The sequence below is a fragment of the Artemia sp. Qi Xiang Cuo genome, chromosome 3, assembly GCF_049724085.1.
Source record: "Artemia sp. Qi Xiang Cuo chromosome 3, ASM4972408v1, whole genome shotgun sequence".
Taxonomy (NCBI): Eukaryota; Metazoa; Arthropoda; class Branchiopoda; order Anostraca; family Artemiidae; genus Artemia; species Artemia sp. Qi Xiang Cuo.
The window spans coordinates 53,956,356-53,975,879 of NC_142796.1; the positions used below are offsets into that span (position 1 = coordinate 53,956,356).

The window sequence follows — 19,524 nt, forward strand, 5'->3', positions numbered from 1 at the left end:
TTGTGTCCAGATTTTTAAAAGGGTGTATGTTGTTAAAAATTGCTGAAAAATTTTCTCCAGAATACAAATAGTAGTGTTTAGATTTAAACTATAAATCTAATAGTGGTTAGATTAAAAGATTTAAAATATTATTTTCTTTTTCCCTGAAAAGACTATGTCAATATAAAACAAACAGAAATTAATTAAAAAAAAAAATCCACAAAATAAGTTTTTCAAAGAAAAGTAAAGAACTCCATTAAACCAAAAATGAGCAAAAATAAAATTAAATAATCTACCAAGCATGAAAGTACCACAAATCATATACCTAGAGTTACATTCTGAATCTAAATATAACTAGTAAATTTTTATAAAGTAAATATACCACTTACTGCTATTTTTTATGCTCATTACAAATATAATAATCATTTTGTTGGAAATCAATTTTACCCCCACTCCTATATATACCAATTCAGGGTATATATTTGCACATTAGCGGAGTGGGGGTAAAGTTTAAAATTACCTCTCATTTGTATCAGAAATAAAAAAAACCTTATATACGCCCAGGGAATAAATTACAACCCTTGTCCCTGAGGTTTGTGGGGGGTTGTCATCATCAAAGACCTAATTTCCAGAACCTGAAACTACATTAAAAAAATGGCCATCTCAAAATTTTGATTGAATGTGTTTGGGGGATGGTGGGTGTGAGAGGGGGTAGTTGCCCTTCAATCATTTTTGACTACTAAAAAGGGTACTAGGCCTTTCAATTTCCAATCAAATAAGCCCTTTTTGAAGTTTCTACTACAACACTTCCTATAAAAAATCTTATATGCCCCCAGGGCATAACTTACAACCCTTAGCATTAGGGCTGGGGGGGGGGGTTATTGTCATCCTTAAAGACCTAATTTCCAAAACTTTCAACTATGTTGAAAAAAATGGCTATCTCAACATTTTGATTGGATATATTGGTATGCTATCACTGCTATTACAATTATCACTAGTCTCCAGCATTGCACCTATAAGAGAATACCAACACAATCTGTGTTGACCAGTCATTATTTTTTGTTCAGTCTTCCTCAAATCCCATTTTATTAAAAAGGTATTTTACCTGTTCATGAGGTAGAAACTTTGCAAGTCAGTAGCTAGATGCTGGTCTCCTTTGTTATTGATCAAGAGAAGTAGAAATCTGGTTAAAACAAAATGGTTTTGGCATTTCAGAACCCTTGCATAATAGTTGGAATATCTAAGAGCTATGTGTTGGAAATTGAGAAGACTATTGCCCTTTTTAATAGTCAAAAGTAATTGGAGAAAGAATCCCCCTCCCATGCCCATCATTTCCCCAAACATTTATGACCACCATTTTGATAACACCATTTTGTTCAACGTAGTTGAAAGGTCTGGAAATTATGTCTTTGCTGATGACAACCCTCCCCCCATAGCCCTCAGGACAAGGGTTGTAAGTTATGCCCTTGGGGCATATAAGGTGTTTATAGAAAGTTTTGTTGCTGAAGCTTCCAAAAAGGGCTCATTCAATTGGAAATTGAGAGGACTTGTGCCTTGTTTATTAGTCAAAAGTGATCAGAGGACAAATGCTCTCCCCCCACGTCTATCATTTCCCCAAACACTTTCAATCAAAATTTTGATATAGCCATTTTGTTCCGCCTATCAGAAAGGTCTGGGAACTATGTCTTTGAGGATAACAAATCCCCCCAGCCCTCAGGGCAAGTTATGCCCTGAGGACATATAAGGTTTTTATAGTGGTCATATAAAACCTTAACTTTGGAGAGGGCTCATTGCATTGGTAATCAGACGCTCTAGTGCTCTTTTTAAGAGTCAAAGTGATCAGAGGGCAGCTACCCCCTCCCCCCTACATACACGTTGTATTGTCCCGAAATGCATCTAATAGAAATTTTGAGATAGCCAATCTATTAAGAATTGTTTAAATATCATATAACAAGGCTTTTGGGCCTGAAACAAACCCCAGAGATTAGGGGCAAGCATTTTAAGTTATTGCTAGGTGGTGTTAAAGGTTCTTCTGGAAGGTATAGTTGTTTAACTTTTGAATAGATTCAGTATTTTTCCTTTAAATAGACTATGTCAATATAAAACAAACAGAAATTAATAAAAAAAACATTTTGTACAGCATAAGTTTTTAAAAAAAAAATGTAAAGAACTCCATTAAACCAAAAATGAACAAAACTAGAATAAAATAATCTACCAAGCATACAACTACCACAAATCAGTATCAATAAATAAATGAAACCCAAAACAAACAGAAATTAAAATAAGTCAAACTCAAAACGAGCAGAAATTAATCTGAGTAGGTTGAATTAATCTGAGTAATTTGAATTTTTTTCAGTAAAACAATTTCTAATAATCTTAGTAAAACAGTAAATCTTAATTTCTGCTCGGTTTGAGTTTGACTTGTTTTAATTTCTGTTTGTTTTGAGTTTCATTTGTTTACTTCATTTTTATAACTTTAAGAAATCAAAAACTAATTAAGATTTTAAGGAATAAATATCAGCATATGTATATTAAACTAACAATGCACATGTTTTTTCAGTAAATTCATATTTTTTCAGCTATTTATTATAATTTAGGTTTGTTTTGGGTTTCATTTATTTATCGATGCTGATTTGTGGTACTTTCATGCATGGTAGATTATTTGATTTTATTTTTGGTAATTTTTGGTTTAATGGAGTTCTTTTACTTTTCTTTGAAAAACTTATTTTGTGGAAATTTTTTTTTAAATTAATTTCTGTTTGTTTTATATTGACATAGTCTTTTCAGGGAAAAAGAAAATAATAGTTTAATATTTTATTCTAACCACTACTATTAGATTTATAGTTTAAATCTAAACACTACCATTTTTATTCTGGAGAAAATTTTTCAGCAATTTTTAACAACATACACCCTTTTAAAAATCTGGACACAAATAGTAGTGTTTAATTTAGTTTCATACCTCGTCTAGTTGACCTAAAATAGAAAACTTTATACCATTTGCAAAAAAATCTGTGTACTTTCTTTGATAGCTTGGATACACTTACGCTATTTTGATTTGATTAAATTTTAAGAGCAGAAGTAGCCCAGAAAGTTTTAACTTTATACCCTCAATTGTTCTTAGGATACTGCTAAGATGCCTTATTGGGAATTAGCACTAACACATTTTGATTTAATCTTAAAGCAACATTTAGTTTTTAAACATAATGGGCAAATGGGAGGGTGGGCATTGGAGAGGGATTAGTTGCCCTCCAATCACTTTCAGCTATTAAAAAGGGCTCTAGCCCTTTCTATTTTCAATCAAATGAGCCCTTTTTGAAGTTTTTGCAACTCCTTTGATACAAAGTGCACTGGTCTAAAAAAAAAAAATAATATAACGTACCCACATCACTCTTTACTATAAAAATGTCAATGCTTCCAATCACTTTTGACTATTAAAAACGGCACTAGCCCTTTCAATTTCCAATCAAATGAGCCTTTTTTGAGTTTCTATGTCAACGCTTTCTATAAACACCTTATATGCCCCTAGGGTATAAATTACAACCCTTGTCCTGAGGGTTGTGAGGGGGTTGTCATACTCAAAGACCTAATTTCCAGAACTTTCAACTACATTTAACAAAATGGCTATCTCAAAATTTTGATTGCATGTGTTTGGGGAAATGGTGGGTGTGAGAGGGGCGTTAGTTGCTCTCCAATCATTTTCAACTATTAAAAAAGGCACTAGCCCTTCCAATTTTCAATCAAATGAGCCCTTTTGAAGTTTCTACAACAATGCTTTCTATAAAAACCTTATATGCTCTCAGGGCTTAACTTACAACCCTTGCCCTGAGGGCTGGGGGGAGTTGTCAACCTCAAAGACCAATTTTCCAGAACTTTCAACTACGTTGAACAAAATGGCTATGTCAAAATTTTGATTGCATGTGTTTGGGGGAATGGTGGGTATGAGAGGGGGGTTAGTTGCCCTCCAATTACTTTCGACTATTAACAAGAGCACTAGCCTTTTGAATTTCCAACTGAATGAGCCCTTTTTGAAGTATACCCTCAATTGTCTTGGGATACTGCTAAGATGCTTTATTAGCACTAACACATTTTGATTTAATCTTAAGGCAACATTTAGTTCAGAATGTAATTCAGAATGTAAGTCTAGGTATATGATTTGTGGTACTTTCATGCTTGGTAGATTATTTAATTTTATTTTTGCTCATTTTTGATTTAATGGAGTTCTTTACTTTTCTTTGAAAAACTTGATTTGCGGAAAATGTTTTTTGAATTAATTTTTGTTTGTTTTATATTGACATAGTCTTTTAAGGGAAAAAGAAAATAATAGTTTGAATCTTTTATTCTAACCACTATTAGATTTATAGTTTAAATCTAAACACTACTATTTGTATTCTGGAGAAAATTTTTCAGCAATTTTTAACAGCATACACCCTTTTAAAAATCTGGACACAAATAGTAGTGTTTAATTTAGTTTCATACCTCGTCTAGTTGACCTGAAATAGAAAACTTGATACCTGTTGCAAAAAAATCTGTTTACTTTCTTTGATAGCTTGGATACGCTTACGCTATTTTGATTTGATTAAATTTTAAGAGCAGAAGTAGCCCAGAAAGTTTTAACTTTATACCCTCAATTGTTCTTGGGATACTGCTAAGATGCCTTATTGGGAATTAGCACTAACACATTTTGATTTAATCTTAAGGTAACATTTAGTTTTTAAACATAATGGGCAAATGGGAGGGTGGGCATTGGAGAGGGATTAGTTGCCCTCCAATCACTTTCACCTATTAAAAAGGGCACTAGCCCTTTCTATTTTCAATCAAATGAGCCCTTTTTGAAGTTTTTGCAACTCCTTTGATACAAAGTGCACTGGTCTAAAAAAAAATAAATAATATAACGTACCCACATCACTCTTTACTATAAAAATTTCAATGCTTCCAATCACTTTTGACTATTAAAAACGGCACTAGCCCTTTCAATTTCCAATCAAATGAGCCTTTTTTGAGTTTCTGTGTTAACGCTTTGTATAAACACCTTATATGCCCCTAGGGTATAAATTACAACCCTTGTCCTGAGGGTTGTGAGGGGGTTGTCATACTCCAAGACCTAATTTCCAGAACTTTCAACTACATTTAACAAAATTGCTATCTAAAAATTTTGATTACATGTGTTTGGGGAAATGGTGAGCGTGAGAGGGGGGTTAGTTGCTCTCCAATCACTTTCAACTATTAAAAAAGGCACTAGCCCTTTCAATTTTCAATCAAATGAGCCCTTTTGAAGTTTCTACAACAATGCTTTCTATAAAAACCTTATATGCTCTCAGGGCTTAACCTACAACCCTTGCGCTGAGGGCTGGGGGGAATTGTCAATCTCAAAGACCAATTCTCCAGAACTTTCAACTACATTGAACAAAATGGCTATGTCAAAACTTTGATTGGATGTGTTTAGGGAAATGGTGGGCATGAGAGGGGGTTAGTTGCCCTCCAATTAGTTTCATCTATGAAAAAGGGCACTAGCCCTTTCAATTTCCAACTGAATGAGCCCTTTTTGAAGTATACCCTCAATTGTCTTGGGATACTGCTAAGATGCTTTATTAGCACTAACACATTTTGATTTAATCTTAAGGCAACATTTAGTTCAGAATGTAATTCAGAATGTAAGTCTAGGTATATGATTTGTGGTACTTTCATGCTTGGTAGATTATTTAATTTTATTTTTGCTCATTTTTGGTTTAATGGAGTTCTTTACTTTTCTTTGAAAAACTTATTTTGTGGAAAAAGTTTTTTGAATTAATTTCTGTTTGTTTTATATTGACATAGTCTTTTCAGGGAAAAAGAAAATAATAGTTTAAATCTTTTATTCTAACCACTATTATTAGATTTATAGTTTAAATCTAAACACTACTATTTGTATTCTGGAGAAAATTTTTCAGCAATTTTTAACAGCATACACCCTTTTAAAAATCTGGACACAAATAGTAGTGTTTAATTTAGTTTCATACCTCGTCTAGTTGACCTGAAATAGAAAACTTGATACCTGTTGCAAAAAAATCTATTTACTTTCTTTGATAGCTTGGATACACTTACGCTATTTTGATTTGATTAAATTTTAAGAGCAGAAGTAGCCCAGAAAGTTTTAACTTTATACCCTCAATTGTTCTTGGGATACTGCTAAGATGCCTTATTGGGAATTAGCACTAACACATTTTGATTTAATCTTAAGGTAACATTTAGTTTTTAAACATAATGGGCAAATGGGAGGGTGGGCATTGGAGAGGGATTAGTTGCCCTCCAATCACTTTCACCTATTAAAAAGGGCACTAGCCCTTTCTATTTTCAATCAAATGAGCCCTTTTTGAAGTTTTTGCAACTCCTTTGATACAAAGTGCACTGGTCTAAAAAAAAAAAAATAATATAACGTACCCACATCACTCTTTACTATAAAAATTTCAATGCTTCCAATCACTTTTGACTATTAAAAACGGCACTAGCCCTTTCAATTTCCAATCAAATGAGCCTTTTTTGAGTTTCTATGTCAACGCTTTGTATAAACACCTTATATGCCCCTAGGGTATAAATTACAACCCTTGTCCTGAGGGTTGTGAGGGGGTTGTCATCCTCAAAGACCTAATTTCCAGAACTTTCAACTACATTAAACAAAATTGCTAACTAAAAATTTTACTTGGATATGTTTGGTGAAATGGTGAGCGTGAGAGGGGGGTTAGTTCCTCTCCAATTACTTTCAACTATTAAAAATAGCACTAGACCTTCTAATTTCCAATCAAATGAGCCCTTTTGAAGTTTCTACAACAATGCTTTCTATAAAAACCTTATATGCTCTCAGGGCTTAACTTACAACCCTTGCGCTGAGGGCTGGGGGGAATTGTCAATCTCAAAGACCAATTCTCCAGAACTTTCAACTACATTGAACAAAATGGCTATATCAAAATTTTGATTGGATGTGTTTGGGGAAATGGTGGGCATGAGAGGGGGTTAGTTGCCCTCCAATTACTTTCAACTATTAAAAAGGGCACTAGCCCTTTCAATTTCCAACTGAATGAGCCCTTTTTGAAGTTTCTTTGACAGTGCTTTTTATAAAAAAAAAACTTATATGCCCCCAGGGCAAACCCTTGCCCTGAGGGCTGGGGGGGGGGAGTATCATTGTGGAAGACATAATTTCTGTATCTTTCAACTACTTTGAACAAAATGGCTGTCTGAAAATTTTGATTGGATGCTTTTGGGAAAATGGTGGGCTTGAGAGGGGGATTACTTGCTCTTCAATCACTCTTGACTATTAAAAAGGGCACTAGCACTTTCAATTTCCAATCGAATGAGCCCTTTTTGGAGTTTCTATGGCAACGCTTACTATAAAAAAAACTTATATACACCCAGGGCATAACTTACAACCCTTGCCGTGAGGGCTGTGGGGGGAAGTTCATCCTCAAAATCATAATTTCCCGACTTATTAACCACTTCAAACAAAATGGCTATCTCAAAATGTTGATTGGATGTGTTAGGGGAAATGGTGGGTGTGAGAGGGGTGTTAGTTATCCTCGAATCACTTTCAAATATTAAAAAGGGCACAAGCCCTTCTAATTGTCAATTGAATGAGCCTTTTTTGAAGTTTCTACAACATTGCTATCTATAAAAACTTATAAAACTTATCTATAAAAACTTATGCAAATTTGAAATTTAGCAGGGTTCTAAAACCCTATGCTTTCTAAAACCCAGAATATAATTTGTACTTTAATGGAAAAAATTCTTTCAAATGTTTTCACTTTTATAACTTTAAGAAACCAAAAATAAGTTACGATTTCAAGGAACAAATATCAAATTATGTATATTAAACTTATAATGCACATTTTTTTCATTAAATTTATTTGAATTTTTTTCAGTAAAGTATAAATTATATTCTAGATTTTGGAAATCTGGGGGTTTAGAACCCTACTCAGATTAATTTCTGCTCGTTTTGAGTTTGACTTGTTTTAATTTCTGTTTGTTTTGAGTTTCATTTGTTTATTTCACTTTTATAACTTTAAGAAATCAAAAACGAATTAAGATTTTAAGGAATAAATATCAGCATATGTATATTAAACTAACAATGCACATGTTTTTTCAGTAAATTCATATTTTTTCAGCTATTTATTATAATTTAGGTTTGTTTTGGGTTTCATTTATTTATCGATGCTGATTTGTGGTACTTTCATGCATTGTAGATTATTTGATTTTATTTTTGCTATTTTTTGGTTTAATGGAGTTCTTTTACTTTTCTTTGAATAACTTATTTTGTGGAAATTTTTTTTTAAATTAATTTCTGTTTGTTTTATATTGACATAGTCTTTTCAGGGAAAAAGAAAATAATAGTTTAATATTTTATTCTAACCACTACTATTAGATTTATAGTTTAAATCTAAACACTACTATTTGTATCCTGGAGAAAATTTTTCAGCAATTTTTAAAAACATACACCCTTTTAAAAATCTGGACACAAATAGTAGTGTTTAATTTAGTTTCATACCTCGTCTAGTTGACCTAAAATAGAAAACTTGATACCATTTGCAAAAAAATCTGTTTACTTTCTTTGATAGCTTGGATACACTTACGCTATTTTGATTTGATTAAATTTTAAGAGCAGAAGTAGCCCAGAAAGTTTTAACTTTATACCCTCAATTGTTCTTAGGATACTGCTAAGATGCCTTATTGGGAATTAGCACTAACACATTTTGATTTAATCTTAAAGCAACATTTAGTTTTTAAACATAATGGGCAAATGGGAGGGTGGGCATTGGAGAGGGATTAGTTGCCCTCCAATCACTTTCAGCTATTAAAAAGGGCTCTAGCCCTTTCTATTTTCAATCAAATGAGCCCTTTTTGAAGTTTTTGCAACTCCTTTGATACAAAGTGCACTGGTCTAAAAAAAAAATAATAATATAACGTACCCACATCACTCTTTACTATAAAAATTTCAATGCTTCCAATCACTTTTGACTATTAAAAACGGCACTAGCCCTTTCAATTTCCAATCAAATGAGCCTTTTTTGAGTTTCTATGTCAACGCTTTCTATAAACACCTTATATGCCCCTAGGGTATAAATTACAACCCTTGTCCTGAGCGTTGTGAGAGGGTTGTTATCCTCAAAGACCTAATTTCTAGAACTTTCAACTACATTTAACAAAATGGCTATCTCAAAATTTTGATTACATGTGTTTGGGGAAATGGTGGGTGTGAGAGGGGCGTTAGTTGCTCTCCAATCAATTTCAACTATTAAAAAAGGCACTAGCCCTTTCAATTTTCAATCAAATGAGCCCTTTTGAAGTTTCTACAACAATGCTTTCTATAAAAACCTTATATGCTCTCAGGGCTTAACTTACAACCCTTGCGCTGAGGGCTGGGGGGAATTGTCAATCTCAAAGACCAATTCTCCAGAACTTTCAACTACATTGAACAAAATGGCTATATCAAAATTTTGATTGGATGTGTTTGGGGAAATGGTGGGCATGAGAGGGAAGTTAGTTGCCCTCCAATTACTTTCAACTATTAAAAAGGGCACTAGCCCTTTCAATTTCCAACTGAATGAGCCTTTTTTGAAGTATACCCTCAATTGTTCTAGGGATACTGCTAAGATGCCTTATTGGGAATTAGCACTAACACATTTTGATTTAATCTTAAGGCAACATTTAGTTCAGAATGTAAGTCTAGGTATATGATTTGTGGTACTTTCATGCTTGGTAGATTATTTAATTTTATTTTTGCTCATTTTTGGTTTAATGGAGTTCTTTACTTTTCTTCGAAAAACTTATTTTGTGGAAAAAAATTATAAAACTAATTTCTGTTTGTTTTATATTGACATAGTCTTTTCAGGGAAAAAGAAAATAATAGTTTAAATCTTTTATTCTAACCACTATTATTAGATTTATAGTTTAAATCTAAACACTACTATTTGTATTCTGGAGAAAATTTTTCAGCAATTTTTAACAGCATACACCCTTTTAAAAATCTGGACACAAATAGTAGTGTTTAATTTAGTTTCATACCTCGTCTAGTTGACCTGAAATAGAAAACTTGATACCTGTTGCAAAAAAATCTGTTTACTTTCTTTGATAGCTTGGATACGCTTACGCTATTTTGATTTGATTAAATTTTAAGAGCAGAAGTAGCCCAGAAAGTTTTAACTTTATACCCTCAATTGTTCTTGGGATACTGCTAAGATGCCTTATTGGGAATTAGCACTAACACATTTTGATTTAATCTTAAGGCAACAATTAGGTTTTAAACATAATGGGCAAATGGGAGGGTGGGCATTGGAGAGGGATTAGTTGCCCTCCAATCACTTTCACCTATTAAAAAGGGCACTAGTCCTTTCTATTTTCAATCAAATGAGCCCTTTTTGAAGTTTTTGCAACTCCTTTGATACAAAGTGCACTGGTCTAAAAAAAAAAATAATATAACGTACCCACATCACTCTTTGCTATAAAAATTTCAATGCTTCCAATCACTTTTGACTATTAAAAACGGCACTAGCCCTTTCAATTTCCAATCAAATGAGCCTTTTTTGAATTTCTACGACAACGCTTTCTATAAACACCTTATATGCACCTAGGGTATAAATTACAACCCTTGCCCTGATGGCTGTGAGGGGGTTATCATCCTCCAAGACCTAATTTCCAGAACTTTCAACTACGTTAAACAAAATGCCTATCTCAAAATTTTGATTGGATGTGTTTGGGGAAATGGTGAGCGTGAGAGGGGCGTTAGTTGCTCTCCAATCATTTTCAACTATTAAAAAAGGCACTAGCCCGTTCAATTTTCAATCAAATGAGCCCTTTTGAAGTTTCTACAACAATGCTTTCTATAAAAACCTTATATGCTCTCAGGGCTTAACTTACAACCCTTGCCCTGAGGGCTGGGGGGAGTTGTCAACCTCAAAGACCAATTTTCCAGAACTTTCAACTACATTGAACAAAATGGCTATATCAAAATTTTGATTGGATGTGTTTGGGGAGATGGTGGGTATGATAGGGAGGTTAGTTGCCCTCCAATCACTTTCAACTATTAAAAAGGGCACTAGCCCTTTCAATTTCCAACTGAATGAGCCCTTTTTGAAGTTTCTTTGACAGTGCTTTTTATAAAAAAAAAACTTATATGCCCCCAGGGCAAACCCTTGCCCTGAGGGCTGGGTGGGGAGTATCATTGTGGAAGACATAATTTCTGTATCTTTCAACCACTTTGAACAAAATGGCTGTCTGAAAATTTTGATTGGATGCTTTTGGGAAAATGGTGGGCTTGAGAGGGGGATTACTTGCACTTCAATCACTCTTGACTATTAAAAAGGGCACTAGCACTTTCAATTTCCAATCGAATGAGCCCTTTTTGGAGTTTCTATGGCAACGCTTACTATAAAAAAAAACTTATATACACCCAGGGCATAACTTACAACCCTTGCCGTGAGGGCTGTGGGGGGAAGTTCATCCTCAAAATCATAATTTCCCGACTTATTAACCACTTCAAACAAAATGGCTATCTCAAAATGTTGATTGGATGTGTTAGGGGAAATGGTGGGTGTGAGAGGGGTGTTAGTTATCCTCCAATCACTTTCAAATATTAAAAAGGGCACAAGCCCTTCTAATTTCCAATTGAATGAGCCCTTTTTGAAGTTTCTACAACATTGCTATCTATAAAAACTTTATACGCCCCAGGGCATAATTTACAACCCTTGTCCGAAGGGCTCTGAGGAGGCTATAATCCTCAAAGACCTAATTTCTAAAACTTTTAACTACGCTGAACAAAATGGCTATCTAAAAATTATGATTGGATTTGTTTGGGGAAAAGGTCAACATGAGAGGGGGGGATAAGTTTCCCCCAATCACTTTTTACTATTAAAAAGGGCACTAGCCGTTTGAATTTTCATTCGAATGAGCCCTTTTTCAAGTTTCTATGACAAAGCTTTCAATACAAACCTTATATGCCCCGAAGGCATAACTTGCAACCCTTACCCTGAGGGCTGTGGGGGGAGTGTCATCTTCGAAGATATAATTTCCAGACCTTTCAACTACTTTGAACAAAATGGCTGTTTCAAAATTTTGATTGGATGTGTTTGGGGAAAATATGGGTGTGAGAGGGGGGCTAGCTGCCCTCCAATCACTTTTGACTATTAAAAAGGGCACTAGCCCTTTGAATTTCCAATCAAATGAACCCTTTTTGAAGTTTCTACAACAAAGCTTTCTATAAAAAACCTTATATGCCCCTAGGGCATAACTTACAACCCTTGCCCTGAGGGTTGTGGGGGGAATATCCTCCTCAAAAACATAATTTCTGTTGGGAAATCAACTACGCTGAACAAAATGGCTGTTTCAAAATGTTGGATTGCATGTGTTTGGGGGAATGGTGGGCGTGGAAGGGCTGTTAGTTGCCTTCCAATCACTTTCGACTATTATAAAGGGCACTCGCCATTCCAATTTCCAATTGAATCAGCCATTTTTGATGTTTCTGTGACAACTCCTTCGATACAAAGTGTCCTGGTATGGAAAAAAAAACAACAATTAAATACAAAGTCCTTTAAAAATGTTTGAGGGAATGGTGAGCGTGAAAGGGGGATTAGTTGCCTTCCAATTTCTTTCAACTGTTAAAGAGAGCACTAGCCCTTTGAGTTTCAAATCAAATGAGCTCTTTTCAAGTTTTTACAACAATGCTTTCTATAAAAACCTTGTATAACCCCAAGGCACAACTTACCACCCTTGCCTTGAAGACTATGGGGGAGTGTCCAGCTCAAAGATATAATTTCTGGACCTTTCAACTGTGTTGAACAAAATGACAATATCAAAATTTTGACTGGATGTGTTTGGGGAAATGGTGGGCATGTAAGGGGTGTTTGTTGCCCTCATATCACTTTTGACTATTAAAAAGGGCACTAGCCATTTCAATTTCAAATCAAATGAGCCCTTTTTGAATTTTCTACAAGAACGCTTTCTATAAGAACCTTATATGCCCCCAGGGCATAACTTATGACCTTTGCCCTGAGGGCTGTTGGGGGGGGGGTTGTCATCCTCAAAGACCTAGTTTTAAGAACTTTAAACTACTAGAACAAAATGGCTATCTCAAAATTTTGATTGGATGTGTTTGGGGAAAAGGTGGGCATGAGAGGGGAGGTAATTGCCCTCCAATCACTTTCAACTATTAAAAAGGGCACTAGCCCTTTTTAAAAATCAAATGAGCCTTTTTTTAAGTTTCTACACAATGCTTTCTATAAAAATCTTATATGCCCCCAGTGTATAACTTACAACCCTTGCCCTGAGGGATGTGGGGGAGTGTCCTCCTCAAAAAAATATTTTTTATCTTGAAATCAACTATGCTGAACAAAATGGCTATCTCAGAATTTTGATTGGATGTGTTTGGGGCAAAGGTCAACATGAGAGTAGGGGATAAGTTGCCCTCCAATCACTTTTGACTATTAAATTGGGCACTAGCCCTTTGAATTTCCATTCAAATGAGCCCTTTTTCAAGTTTCTATGACAATGCTTTCAATAGAAACCTTATGTGCCCCCAGTGCATAACTTGCAACCCTTACCCTGAGGGCTGTGGGGGGAGTGTCATCTTTGAAGATATAATTTCCAGACCTTTCAACTACTTGAAACAAAATGGCTATTTCAAAATTATGATTGGATGTGTTTGGGGAAAAGGTGGGTGTGAGAGGGGGGCTAGCTGCCCTCCAATCACTTTTGACTATTAAAAAGGGCACTATCCCTTTGAATTTCCAACCAAATGAGCCGTTTTTGAAGTTTCTACAACAAAGCTCTCTATAAAAACCTTATATGCCCCTAGGGCATAACTTACAAACCTTGCCCTGAGGGTTGTGGGGGAAAGTCCTCCTCAAAAACATAATTTCTGTTGGGAAATCAACTACGCTGAACAAAATGGCCATCTCAAAATTTTGATTGGATGTGTTTGGTGGAATGATGGGCGTGGAAGGGATCTTAGTTGCCTTCCAATTATTTCCGAATATTAAAAAGGCCACTAGCCATTCCAATTTCCAATTGAATCAGCCATTTTTGAAGTTTCTATGACAACTCCTTCGATACAAAGTGTCCTGGTATGGAAAAAAAACAATTAAATACAAAGTCCCTTAAAAATGTTTGAGGGAATGGTGAGCGTGAGAGGGGGATTAGTTGCCTTCCAATTTCTTTCAACTGTTAAAGAGGGCACTAGCCCTTTGAGTTTCCAATCAAATGAGCGCCTTTTCAAGTTTTTACGACAATGTTTTCTATAAAAACCTTGTATAACCCCAGGGCAAAACTTACAACCCTGGCCTTGAAGACTGTGAGGGGAGTGTCCAGCTCAAAGATATAATTTCTGGACCTTTCAACTGTGTTGAACAAAATGGCTATCTCAAAATTTTCACTGGATGTGTTTGGGGAAATGGTTGGCATGTAAGGGGTGTTAGTTGCCCTCCAATCACTTCGACTATTAAATAGGGCACTAGCCCTTTGAATTTCCAATCAAATGAGCCTTTTTTTAAGTTTTTACACAACACTTTCTATAAAAATCTTATATGCCCCCAGTTTATAACTTACAACCCTTGCCCTGAGGGCTGTGGGGGAGTGTCCTCCTCAAAAATTTATTTTTTATCTGGAAATCAACTATTCTGAACAAAATGCCTATCTCAGAATTTGGATTGGATGTGTTTGGGGAAATGGTGGGCATGGAAGGGGTGTTAGTTGCCTTCCAATCACTTTCGACTATTCCAATTCCAATTTCCAATCAAGTGAGCCCTTTTGAAGTTTCTACGACAACTCCTTCAATACAAAGTGCCTGGTATGGAAAAAAAATACATTGTGCCAACATTGTTTTTTATTTAGGCAGCACGCTTGTGCTGCCTATGATAAATTAATGTGTACATGAAGGTAATGCTCCTGTTAATGGCATAAAATCATGGTTTTCAGTTTGTATATTTATTACATTTGAGTTTATAATTTAAAGAGCCAGAAACTATGAAGGCTTTCATGTATTTCTCTATACATGATGAGCCCTAATTGATGAGGATCACTGGGGAATAACTCTTTAGGTTTGAGGTGTTTTTACTTTTGAGTTTCCAATGCTTATATTGCTAACTATGATGTTGCATTTCCATGAATCCTTCTTTTTGGTTGATTGTGTTTGGCTGTATTTATCTTTTACACATTAAACTGTAGTTTGACTTGTAGAAATAATTACATTTTTAAAGTTTTAGAAAATATGTCATTTCAGAAAATTGTCTTTGAACTGACACTATTAAAATCGTTGCTTTTAACCACCACCACTACTGCTAACTGCTTACTACAGCACCAATCCGATTGAGGCCAGCATGTCTTGCATATGCCCCCTCCCTCAATACATTTAAATCTTCCCTCTTTCTACCTCCCATGTAGTCCCAATTTCCTTTAAATCCCCTCTTATGACTGCTTTACATCTCATTCAGGAACTACCTGCTTTTTGTCTGGCCACTGATAACAATATTTGTCTGGCCAAAGGTAACAGCTTTTTGTCTGGCCAAAGGTAACAATATTTGATAGCATGCAACCCTTCATCAGTTAATTGTGGCTAGCCATCCTAACCTTTCTTCCATTATAGATAGTCAGATCGAACAGCGTTTTTTGAACAGCTTAGCCTACTGTTTTTTGCCAACGAGTACGTAAGACTATCCTAGAACAATTCGACCTCAGCCTTCCTGAGCACTTTTGTTTCAGAACCATCCTTGACTATTCTCATAACAATGGGATCCAATATTGTAATACTAGATTGTTTGCATAATTTTCTTTCTATCTTTCTATACTTTTTTCAACTTCAAAAAGAAAAAGAAAAAAAACCCTGTACCTTGACTATCCACTTTTAAAATAATCACTGCATCCACCATCTCTAATAATAGTAAAAGCTATTTGCTTGCACGATTTTCTTGCTTCCGAACATCCTCTTTTCACCCTCATATATTCCTTATGCAATCCAGAAAATATAAACTGTCACTGCTGTGTTTTTTTAAACAGTTTTACATTTATACAGCAGAGAAAAAACTTAAGTGCACACAGATATGGCCCAAAAATGGGGGGGGGGTGATTCTTTCCACAGGATGTCTGTAAAAATTAAACAGTTCATTTTTAGGCTCCATTATTCTAGGAGGGGTAAGGGTTCAATTTGATTGATCAGTAGTCTCAATATGCGCATTAGTATGCAAAATCCTACGTTTTCCTAAATCCACACATGTTTTAAAACTTGCTTTTGTTGTAATTTATCTTTATACGCTTCAGAATTCAAGCTTCATAATTCTTCATACTGAAAATAAAGATTAGGACATTTTTTACTATGACAGTGCTACACTGGTCATTATTTTTTAGCTTTAAGCTTAAAATTACCCCTAATCTTTTCTCCCTTATTTTCTGTCTTCTAAATTTCAGGGTTTTTTTTCTTATCTTGAGTGTCTGTTTTTATTTGACAAACAAGTATGACGCATGGAAACCATTAAAGGTGGTAAAGGTCTGTATTACCAATGGCTCCCCATCATCACTGACCAGCAACCAGTGACTCTACAGGATTTTTTCCTTATTTCGCTGGACAATGCGATTTAAGGTAATTAAAAAGAATGTAAAGATCTGACTTAGGATAAAGATTATGAAAATTTTAAACATGCCCTTTGGTCTAGGTATTATAATTTGAATCTTGATTTCATTTTTTTTTTTACTTTTTGTGATTTTTTTGTATTTTTAAGTAATATTTTATTTCAGGATGTATCGATCTGTGGTTCCAGAGTGGGACGTCCCGCGTGATAAATTTACGCCAAAAAATCACTATGCACAATTATTTGAAGCAGCTGCCAAGGAAAACATAATTGCAAGTATAGGTGACAGTGAAAGCAATTTATTTATTGCTATGCAACTTACTAAAGAGAAAATACATGAATTGAAACTTGATAAGAATAAATTCACTTTAATATTGTTGCAGTCAGAACATGCAGTTGAGCAGTTAATTGAAAAGTTTAAGCGGCAGTCAATATTGGAAGCAGCAGAATTTAGTGAGGTCCTTTCACAACCTGGTCCTCAAGTTGTTGTTGCGTTGATTCAAGATTTTGTCCAGTTCCATAGCAGGATAAATCTTGACAGTATCAACCTTCTTATATTTGATAATGTACATCTGGCTTTAAGTAATGCTGTACATTGTGAGGCACTAGCTATAGTAAAACGATGTAACTCACATTTTGTTGGTTTATCAACTTCAATTGTGAAAACTGGTACAAAGCCTACTAAAGTTGCAGAAAAGATCTGTGCATTAGAGCAAGCAGCGTATGCTCGATGCGAAACAGCTAGTGATATTGTGAGTATGATCAAATATGGATCTGAACCGGTTGAACTTGTAGTTGAGTATGATTCAAGTGAAGTACCAACTGAACTCGAATTAGAAATTAGAAGTTTAATTGAATCCTTTAAGCTTTTTTTACTGGATCATAGATTTGATATGACGGAATATTTGGGTGATGACGAGGAGGTGATAGAAATGATGAATAACTTGCCAAATCCAACTGAAATGCCTTTGAAAATTGTAAATGAATTGCTATTCATTCTTGAGCATTTTGGGCCCTGGGGTATTGATAAAGCAGCTTTAAATTATTTAATTCAATTAGAGAAGCTGAAAGACACCTCCTGTTATGATCGCCACTACATGCTGTTCTCAGCTTTGTTTTCTGTTGTTCTACAAATCCGTGCTAAATGTGAACAAGTTTTCTTCTGTCATACAGAAAGGGAGAGACTTCAGGGCTATACAAAAAAGAAGGTTCTGAGACTTTTAGAGATCTTAAAGCAATTTCGAAGGGATGGTATTCCTGTGCAGAAAAAAATGCCAGATCAAAAAGAAAGAATGAAGACTCACCAGACAAGTAGAGGTAAGCTATTTATGAGCTTAGGAGTAGCCTACACAATCAGGAACGTATCATAGATGTCAAAGATTTTTTTTGTAGTAATCAAAAAATCAAAAAGTTATTGGAAAGATCGAAGAGCTTTTCATGAAAGGAATTATGCTTAAGGAAATCAATTACAATAAAAAAGTTTCCAAACAGAAATTTTTTCCAAAGAAAAGTGTAGAGCAATATTAAAACCTAAATCTAGCAGAAATTAAGTCATGTAATAATTTAAACCCGAAACCAATAGAAACTGCTGTGAATCAATGAATGAACTTGAAAACAAATCGAAATTATAGTGAAAGATTTAATCAAATTTAAAATTGATATCAACTATAATTAATTAAAAGGCTAGAGTTTCATTTGCACTTCACTGAAAACAATAAATATTTCAAGTGGTGTATTTTTCTTTATCATAACATCACAAAATAAGAAACAAAAAGAAACAAAATTCTATACATGTTTACGAGAAAGGAAAAAACTATTTCTTAGACATTTGTGGCTTTCAGTTTGGTTGAATAAATTAACATCAAATTAATGCAAATTGACAAAACAAATTAAATTGACACTTTTTGTCAATGCTTCTCCTCTTTATTATGTTTCATACAAAAGCAAGGGAATTTGCTTTTGTAAAGCTTTCCTAAGTAAAACTTTTAAAATTACCAGTTAACAATTTCTTAAGCAATATAAAGATATCTTATTTTGCTAAATTAATATTTGAATTGGTGAATTGGAAACTGGGTTCCTATACATTCGAAAGGAATGGATCTAAAACAGAAATTGTTTTACTCAAAATATATCGCATATTCTGTTGGACTGATGAAACTAAATTGACTGTTTCAAATATAATGATATGAATGACCAACTGATTGAATTTAATAAAAGTTTGGCAAATCATAGGCAGCAAAATACTACTGCATAAGTAAAGAACAAAGTAGACTATGTATTATTATTATTTTTCACCAAGGCGCTTTGTATGTAAACAGTTGCTGTAGAAATTTCGGAGGGGGCTAATTCGATTGGGAATTTAAAACTCTAGTGCCCTTTCTGAGGCTTGAAAAATGATTGCAGGGCAAGGCGTGTAATAAAAATTTTGATATAGCTATTTTATTCAGCAAAGTTGAAAGGTCTAATAACTGTGCCTCTGGCGATGACAAGACCCCAACAACTCTTAGGGTAAGGACTATAAGCTATGCATTTCATCCATTGCTTACATATAATATTTTTTACTGAGAAAGAGGGCATGTTTGATTCTTGGTGTCCAAAAAAGGATAAGGTTATTCAGGGAAGGGATCAAGTTCTCAGGGAAGGTTGAGGTGAGTGTTGAATTATATCAGAATACGTAATATGCATAAAGGTTGTCAAGAGGGCATATCCCAAAAACCGCAATGATATTAATTTGAAACTTTCAGGGAAGGATGAGGAGGATGCTCAATTGACCAAAAGGCAATTTGTTCACACTGGACATGTTTAGGGGAATTTTGGATTTACCAGAAGGCACTATGTGCATTTTGCGATTATTGTTGTTGTTATTAATACTGATACGACTGTTACCACTACTGAGGCTAAGGGTATTAGGGCTAAAATTTCAGAGAATGTTCAGGGGGATGTTGACTAGATCAAAACACACTATATG

At 34.5% G+C, this 19,524-nt stretch overlaps 1 protein-coding gene across 1 annotated transcript in view; it reads left to right on the forward strand.

Moving 5' to 3' along the window:
* The window catches only part of Dcr-1 (Endoribonuclease Dcr-1), a 73,987-nt gene that overhangs the window by 7,467 nt on the left and 46,996 nt on the right, over positions 1-19,524 (forward strand). Inside the window, exon 2 of the mRNA XM_089086152.1 lies at positions 16,723-17,873. Coding sequence (XP_088942278.1) covers positions 16,724-17,873 — 1,150 coding nt within the window. The 5' untranslated portion in view covers position 16,723. The remainder of the gene's footprint in view (positions 1-16,722; positions 17,874-19,524) is intronic.